The following is a 9,216-nucleotide window of genomic DNA, read 5'->3' as shown; positions in this document are numbered from 1 at the left end:
CTCATCACTGATTGGAAAAAAAAAATTAAGTGAAACACTTGACATCTGGAATATCTGGAGAAACTGATCATCTTATAGTTCCATTTCAGATTAAATGGCCAGTTACTACCCTTAAGACAACACAGAAGAGGAACTAACAATGTTAATGAGAACCAGTGTGCATAAAAATTACTTAATGGAAACAGGAAGCCAGAAGCCAAGAGCTTAGACATTAAGCAGCTAGAGAAAACAGTAAAAATTCATTGTTCAAGGAGTGAGTGCAGAGGAGGGCAATGAAGTTGGTGAAGGGCCTGGAGAACAGATCCTATGAGGAGAGATTGAAGCAGCTGGGACTATTTAGTCTGGAGAAGGCTGAGGGGAGACCTCATCACTCTCTACAGCTACCTGAAAGGACATTGTAAAGAGGTTGGTGCTGGTCTCTTTTCACAGGTAATTAGTGATAGAACAAGAGTGAATGGCTTTAAACTCCAACAGGGGAAGTTTAGACTAGACAGTAGAAAAAAAATTTTCAGAGAAAGAGTGGTCAGACAGTGTAATAGGCTGCCCAGGGAGGGGGTGGAGTCACCATCCCTGGATGTGTTTAAGGGTCGTTTAGATGAGATGCTGGGGGATATGGTGCAGGGGAGAACTTTGCAGAGTAGGGCTGATGGTTGGACTCAATGATCCCAAGGGTCTTTTCCAACCTGAATGATTCTATGAAGTTCTCTTGTGAGCTGTTTAGTTTGTTCATGCTACCTTGCAAAGCAAGTAGCACTATGAAGACACCTACAAAGGCTGTTAACTGATGATGCTGTGAGGCACAGGTGAGTGTCACAAGCCCAGTGGTAGAGCAGTTACTGCTATTACCAGAATGCCAAAGCACATTAATGAACATCTCCATGTTATATCACTGACCTCTTACCAAATCAACCAACCCCAAAGTCCCTCTGCCCCCAACTATTATGGGCTGTTAATATATACCTCTGTACAAAAAAATTATTTATTTGACAAAGAGGAAAATACAGAACATTTAGAATAAAGATTTAATATTACTTCTTCAGAAGTCTGTCTTTGTGGTGAATTCATAAGTCTACAAGATAGCTAAAACCACTGACCATGGCCCTTCAGCAAGACAGAGAAAAAGGAAACGCTCTGCATCTTCAACTAAACACTGACTCGATTTTAAAACAAACACTACAGAAGACAGTGTGGGCTCTTGATCCTCAGAAGTTGGTATATATGTTCAACACTCAGGCCCGAAAGAAGTACAGTTCAAAGTTCAATTGCGAAACAATTACGGCAGTTCTAGTTGTTATTGTGATGTTTGCCCTTTTCTTCCCACTGAAACAATTTCTAGTGCCAGCACGTCAGGACTTCGGTTGGCTAGCTCCTTCTCTTGCTAGTCTATCAGCTTCTTCATTTCCTTGGAAGCCAGCATGACCAGGAACATGCATCTGTTAGGATAAAATATAGGAGTATTAGATATGCAAGTAATCAATAAAAAAGTACATCCATGAAATTTGGTCACACAACACCCTTTCATTCGTAATACAGTAGCACCTCTTTAGAGGCCCTCTCCTCGCATTTAATTCTTATGTATTTTTCCCAGGAATGTTCATAGTTTCCCTTCCTCTAGCACAGTCTTGCCAAATTGTGAAAATCATATTTATGGTAAGTATGGACTGTACAAGGACCACCTGACCTAGCCTTTAAAAAAAAAAGGAGACAACAGCTCCAACTCAAGATTCCCACTTGCCGAGAAGAGAGAAAACCTATCTGCATTCAGCACTTAAAGTTAACCTCAGAAAGCCAGAGACCTCCAATGCCACTAACACAGCCTATAACTAGCCTTGGTGATTAGAGTACACACTTAGGATATAGTAACAGGGTATGAAAAGAATCTCTATTTTCAGATGTTGTAACTGTCCATCCTTCAATTAGGAATTGAAAACACTTTCAACCCTAAACCCATCCTTGTCAGGAGTAAGGGTGGAGGAGTGTGGGGGAGGAAGAAAAAAGTCAGGCTTGCTATTTGACAAGATCTGAGAGGGGACAAGCATGAAGTGTATGGGAGATGGTATTAAGTTTATATGGTACCAGCTGGGGGCGGCAGGGGTGGCCTCTGTGAGAACATACCAGGGGCTGCCCCTGCATCGGACAGGGCCAGTTCTAGCTGGCTCCAAAATGGACCCACTGCAGGACACGGCTGAGCCCGTCAGCAAAGCTGGTGGCTCCTCCGTGATAACATATTTAAGAAAGGGTAAAAATGTTGCACAGCAGCTAGGAAAGAGGAATTAGAAGATGTGAGAGAAGGTCAGTGAAGAAGGAGGAGGAGGTAGTGGTGCTGCTGCAGGCAAAGGAGCAGAGATTACCCTGCAGGTCATGGTGCAGCCCATGGTGAGGCAGCTGTGCCCTGTGCCCATGGAAGTTCACAGTGGAGCAGAGACACACCTGCAGCCCAGCAGGCAGATTACCATAATAAAGTGTATGCTTACACTGCTCCTCTTGAAATAAAAGTCTGCCCAAGTTTAAAAGATTCAGGTGCAAGAAATATGCATGAAGTTTTTTGGGGTTTTTTTTATTATGTAAAATACCCTAAGGACAGCTGAACTTTTAAGTTTTTACACTTTCTTCTCCTCAATAGACAATAGCAGTTGTTACAGAAATTCTAGACAGACTTTAAATTGGAGTTCTCAGCTCTGGCACACAGAACATGATGAATGGAAGAATATCTGCAATAGACTTCCCATAGAAAAAGTGCACATTAAAAATCTACATCATCTTGTTTTCTACAGAATAAAGACAGAAGCCCAATAAATGCGCCATTAGCAGCCACAAAGTCAATGGTACAGGGATTTATTTCTAGAATCCACAGTCATATACCACAATTAAAATTTAGAAGGAGGGGAGGGAAGATATCCCCTACAATGTTTAGCACTGATGTTAGAGGTTACAGAAAAATAAATTTTACCCAGAATACCTATATAGAATTTGGTTTACATCTTTACTGGAGAGTTAAACTATTTTAAACTTCAAAAAGGGTATTTGAAAGACTGTGCCCAGTTTCCTTGGAGAAAAATGCAGTTAAGGTATAGAAAGCTAGAGTTACTTCATTTGGGGTTATACTCTCTCAGTTTTCCCAGTCTTTAAAGACACTCATGTGATTGAATTACACCAACAAACCAGCATCTTAAGAATTCTGAAAAGCAAATCTATGAATTCAACTACGACTCAAAAAGACACAGTTATGTCTTAAGATTACATTTCCAGGAACAGAAATTTCATCTACTAATAGTACTGACAAAGTAAGAATAATTATTGCAGGCATTTTCTAGGCAGTAACAGGAGACAGAAAACTAATACAAACATGCATCTTAATAAACGAAATACTGGTTCCAAGAGCCTAGGTTAGTTGCTTATTTGCTTTAAATAAAACAAGCAGCTTCTCCGTATTTATGGTTTTACTTATGTGTACAATATTACGCTCTATAAAATTCTTAATTATGGTCATACTTGTAAGTTTTTACAAGATGTTTAAGATATCATTAAGAAATGAGGTACTTACCCACTGAATTTCTATGCCTTTTGATAGATTATCAAGTCTTTCAAAATCTTCTTTATTTATTACACTTCCTCCTGAACTTGTTCTCCAGCCATTTGTTTTCCAGTTGTCAACCCAGCTTGTAATACCTATGCAAAGGGAGCATTACCATAAAAATGCTATTAAAGACGACAACAAGGATAAGATGGAGCAAACAGCCTTTTAACAAGACATTAACTCTGTACCAAGTCTCAGGCAAAAGACACTGGAGACGGAAGATATACTTAATTGGTTTTCTACTACTGTCTTTCAGGATTATATTTTTCCATTATCACTTGAATTATCCAACCATGCTTTCCCAAACAGATATTTAATTTAAAGACTACAATCTTCTATATGCATTACAAACAAAATTATGACATGAACTTCAATAAACTGAAGCTAAGGATTTATTTGATGGTACAGTAAGCTAGAACAAACCTATGCCTTGTTTTGAGAGATGAAGGAGACACACATGCATAGAGGAAAAACAGATGGCCACCTGTCTTAGGGCTTCTGCACACTAAACAGAATCCTTCAGAAAAGGACCATGTAAGCAGATTTCTACAGAACAAAACTTAATGTTCTGGCCATCCCTTGCTGGCCAGAAAATTTACTATATTACTACTTCAATAAAGATCTATTTTTTGAGATGGTCTCAACAATGTAAGGCATCCTTACTGCTTTCATAACAAACAGATCTGACCCAAGTAAGAGAATCACCAATTTTGCACACAAAACCTCCTAAAAACCAAACCACATCCATTTGTACTGAAATGCAAGCCTCCTCCTCTGTCCTAGACACATTTACAAAACTTTGATTAAACAAGAGAGGAACCTGCACCTCAGTGATCCAAAATGCAAGAACAAACTGCAAGCAAAAATAAAGAGACTAAGACACTGTACCTAAAGAGTCTTTTTCTCCCTCATATGTCTCACACCCAAGTTTAACAGGAATTCTACCCAACACAGCAACTTTTCCTCCTTCATAACACCAGTTTCACAGATAAGATGGTACAGACTTTTCTCCCACAAAGCAAAGAATTGCAAAGATGCTTCTTTGCTCCTCTATGCTTTGAAAAACTTGCTTCTTGCAATAAATTATGCACTTGGACTCTGTTGATCAGCATGCAACACCTAGTCCTGAAGAACACTCTCCCTTTTCTCTTTTTCAGAATGCTCCTAGCACAGAGTAAGGAAAAAATCCAAAACCAAACCAAAACAAAAAAACCTCACAAAACCTGCCACACACATTCTGCTCCTAAAGAAAATGCTATACCTATATCTTTTGGGGAGAATAAGCTACTCAATGAGATTTACATGATTATTTCTAGGGAGAAGCAATGGAAAAATCCCTTTGTTTCTCAACATTTATTCTCCCTTCCTCAACTCATAAGCTAAAAATCAGCAGAACAGAGTAAAACTTCTTGGCACTTTTCACTTCTGGACAGAACCTCTTTCAGGCACATGCAAACGAACAGAATTTGAAACAAGCAGTGAGTGACAGCTCCAGTAACTTCTTCCTTGACTAACAGTCCCTTGTTCCTACTCAGTAGCTTTCTGTCCTTTCTAGGGTATTGCAACTCAAGGCAACATCAGAGTTTTTCAAGGTAAGTTTTGCTGTACTTCTAAACATAAGCCACCCAAAAAAGAAACTGATGCTATTCTTTCATGCTTCTCCACTTCCAGAAATCAGAGGTGGCTTCTGGAAAGCAGAATGACTTATTTGGAGGAAGAGATACAAAGATTTTTAACACACAAACCATTTAGTTGCTTTACTAATAACAAGCAATGAAACAGATAATCACTTTCAGTGTTGTGCTCAAGTATAGGAAGTTATATTAAGAACAAGATATTCACATTCCTCTCTTGCCTTCCCCCCCCCCCCAAAAAAAAAAAAAATCCAAAGCGTGAAAGCACAACATTTAATTGTCAGTCAAAAGTTGCAGTAAGTTTTTGTTTAATGTTATTTCAAAAAAAAAAAACAAAAAACCAACCAAAACCAACTCCAAAGTGATCTGGAAACAGCAAACATTTGAGTACTCTCCTGAGTACATCCTTAACAGAGTATACATGAACAAGATTTTTTTCTAGACTTTATGTCATACTGAATGCCTTAAGACAAAAATCCTGTAGCTATGTAACAGCCTTTGCTGTAACAGGCACTTCGCCTCTATTTGTATTTCATGCAGTTATCAGGTGATTCCCATAATATTCTGAAGATTTTCCACAAGCAGTCATAAGTACTGACATGTTATGCATTCTCTTCCTTATATGCCTCTCCCCAGGACTCAGTATGTTCTGTGGGACTTACGTGATAAAACAGTACACATTATCTCTTTAAGATTCAGGAAAAATAAAATTATTAACTTACCATTAATAGTGAACTTGCTATCAGTGTAGATAATGAGTTTCTTGATGTTTTGACTCTTTGCTTGCTCTATTGCTTTGCAGGCTGCCTTAAGAACATTTCAGTAGAGTAACAATTTAGAACAGGATTTTGAACACATGGAATTAAAATACCAGCAAAGTACCTGATGCTAACACAGAACTACAAAGAATATTACTGTAATCTCTCCATCAGTGAGTATCAACATGCTTTAGAGTGGAGATGCCCAAAATTATGCATGCAGATGACCACTTAATAAAGGCAAACAGGGAGCCACTGAAGTTTCACTAGCAAAAAAACCCCAAAACATTCTGATGTTCAACTCTGTACTGAAGGAGTAGCGCTCTGCCCAATTTTCTATCAAAGATTATTCATCAATTGCACACCAAGTTTTAGGCATTTTCCCCATAACTTTGAGGAGGAAGGATTCACACCAGTTCCAAAAATCTGGAATCCCTAAAAGGGATTTTTTTTTTTTTTTTTTACTGTTTTTTTGTTGCTATGAAATATAGTAAGAGGGTGAAGTGGCTGGATTCCGATATAGAACTTAGAAGTTCTTTAGTGACAAGTCTGATCCCTGGCACACCACCATTGTCTCTGCTTGTCCTTCACTAAAATGAGCTTCCTGTAGTTTTTAAGCAGATCAATTACCCATTTCATTTCATCTCTAAAGATACAGTGCAGGACAGCAGCAGTACCAAAATTAAGATGAGGCAAGAAGGGAAGATTAAATCTGCTGTTGCCAACAGAAGTTTACTTCAGAAGTAACATAAGTTACTCCTGAGAGCCTAGAATTGATTGTTATATTTACCTAAGGAATATGATACTCTGATTCCATCACAGTAAGAAGCTGATTCTCCTCCTAACCAGTACTCAGGAGCCCTCACCCCAAGCTCTGAGATACTTTCCCAATGCAAGGCTGTTTTAAATCTCTGTGCTTGCCCTGATGATATCTGGGAATCCTCAAGGTGAACTACCCTGTTCAATAAAGATCAGTAAAACCTGAAGAGAACAATTTGTTTCAAGTCATAATTCCTGGTATTCTGTGTGCTTCCCTCACAGATCCATAACTGGTTTCTGCAGTCTAACATGCAGAAGCATTTTAGGACATTTACTACTTACATGTATTTCTGCTCTTTGATTGGTCTGCCGTCCAGGAAGTCTTTCACTGGTATTTCTGTGTTCAAGGAACGAACAGTAGATTAGCTACCCCAAATATTCAAAATGGTGTATAATGACTACACATCAGAAAAATAAATATGAGCACACTACTTTTTGTAAAGGAGAATGACTAGATATTCTAGCTCAAATTTTCACCTGCATAGTGCAACCTGCATATTTGGACCTGCCACCAATATGCAATTACATCTGTTGCCTTCTGTGAACACCTACACCTATTTCAAAAACTTTCTGCATCACTTGAATTATAGCTTCAGTCCCTGAAAATACTATTTCCAGTTGATGTTCCCCACATTATTACCTCCCAGAGAAGCCTATTTGTCTTTTCTCCTCAGTAACTCACTAGTCTCATAGCACTATCATTAAGACTCTCAAGAACAGGGTTTCATATTCAAAAGGAGGCTGGTATTGTAAATCACACACAAAAGAAACAGGAATACATTAAACAAAAAACCGCAAACAAACAATCCATCCAGCTACTTACAAAGGGTGGCCTGGTCCCCAATAGACACCTATTCCAGCACGTGCCCTATTACGTCCATTCCCTGAGCAACAACCATCTGTGTAAACAACTACAAAATCACCTACAAAAGAATTGCCAAAAGCAGAAGTTTAAGCACTCCTTCAAGGACATAGACTCTACACAAAAACAAATGTCTGCCAGCAGATTAATCCCCAAAACCTCCCTCCCCAGAGCGCCCTTCAAAAAGGTGACTACAGAAGACATGTTAATCAGTAATGCAGAACACCAGAAATTCCACTGCAGCTTCACACCCTCACTGGTATTAAGTTATTCAGCTTCAAGAAACACCTCTGTCCCAAGTTCCCTATTCTCATTATAGTTCCTGTCTTCTTCAGTCAACTTTAAAACTTAGCTACATCTCTATATTTAAACATTGTCTGTAGCCCAGACACACACACACACACACACAAAAATCACACCTATAATGGTAACATTAGGCCATATGTTTCTATTAATTAAAGCCAACTAATATTACACTGAAAGACAATAGGAACAAACATATCATGGCTCACATTTCCATTTTAAAAAAACAGTGTTACGCTGAGCCTGATGCTGCCATCAAGCCTCCCTAAAAGCTTTCTAATAATTACGCTTGTTACTTATGAAAAAGTGCAAAGAACTGAAAAGAATTACAGGAATAAAGAAAGACCTCACCCATATATGAAAATTTATCTTCGCTGACTGTTGGCACTGAGTATACTTCATCCTGTTTTATCCGCTTTGCACCATGTTCTTCGTTTGTAGACTGTTCATATGGCCTTTTACACGTATTGCAACACAGGACGTTTGTTTCTGGTTCCCCTCTCTGGCTACTATCTTCCTGTGTTACAGCTAGACCATGAGCCCCTCAAAAAAAAAAACCAAAACCCAACAAACAGTTCAACTACATACAAGGTTAAATTTTATTCGAAAGGACTGCTTCTAAAGATAGCAATTTCTATCACCTGTTAGCAATGCTAGTCTGCTTGCTATCACCACCCCGAGCTACTATGCAAAAAATACTATAGTATACAGCAGTTATTGTTGATCCTAGACCAAACTGAAGAAGAGACACGCCGTATGTAAAACAGCTCTCAAAACGGACACGGTACAAGCAGTGTTCTGCAAGCACCTACAGAAATACTCTCCTTGCACAGACACATCCATCGCTGTGCCCGGCGGGCAGGGCCACCGCCACACTTACCGCCACGGTTCCGCCAGTTACAGGACGTCCACCGGAGGATAAACAGCCAGTGCTTCCCCCGTTCAGCCGGAAGCCGCAGTGTTTACAGAGGCCGCGCAGCAGCCAGGCGCGGCGTCCCTCACTCCCCTTCCCCGGCGGGCCGCCCTGCCCTGCCCTGCACTCCCCTCCAGCCCGGGCGAGGTAGAGGCGAGCAGAGGGCGAGTTACCTGCCGGCTCGAGCAGCTGCTCCTGCTCCGGGAGGCCGCCGCGCACGAAGGCCCAGGCGTCCCTCTCAGTGGCGAACTTCTTGAAGCTGGAGGAGGGGAACTTGTTCACCTGCTCCTGACACTCCGCCCTGCAACACAGGCGGCGGTGAGGCCGGCCCGGGACGGGGCGGGGCGGGG

General features: G+C 40.3%; 1 protein-coding gene across 1 annotated transcript; it reads right to left on the bottom strand.

The window, feature by feature from the left end:
• Nucleotides 1–1,008: 1,008 nt before the first annotated feature.
• Nucleotides 1,009–9,211, bottom strand: RNASEH1 (ribonuclease H1; the record flags this gene model as incomplete). The annotated part of the gene is made up of 7 exons (XM_026844023.1): nucleotides 1,009–1,433; nucleotides 3,545–3,669; nucleotides 5,934–6,018; nucleotides 7,071–7,125; nucleotides 7,612–7,711; nucleotides 8,305–8,496; nucleotides 9,040–9,211. Coding segments are annotated over 7 exons (816 nt in total), but the record flags the coding sequence as incomplete, so codon positions are not given.
• Between the last annotated feature and the right edge of the window lie 5 nt (nucleotides 9,212–9,216).

The sequence above is a fragment of the Athene cunicularia genome (assembly GCF_003259725.1).
Source record: "Athene cunicularia isolate RWA chromosome 3 unlocalized genomic scaffold, athCun1 chr3_part1, whole genome shotgun sequence".
In the NCBI taxonomy this organism is placed as follows: Eukaryota; Metazoa; Chordata; class Aves; order Strigiformes; family Strigidae; genus Athene; species Athene cunicularia.
Note: the sequence above shows the minus strand (reverse complement) of the source record. Positions and strands in the feature narration are given on the sequence as shown.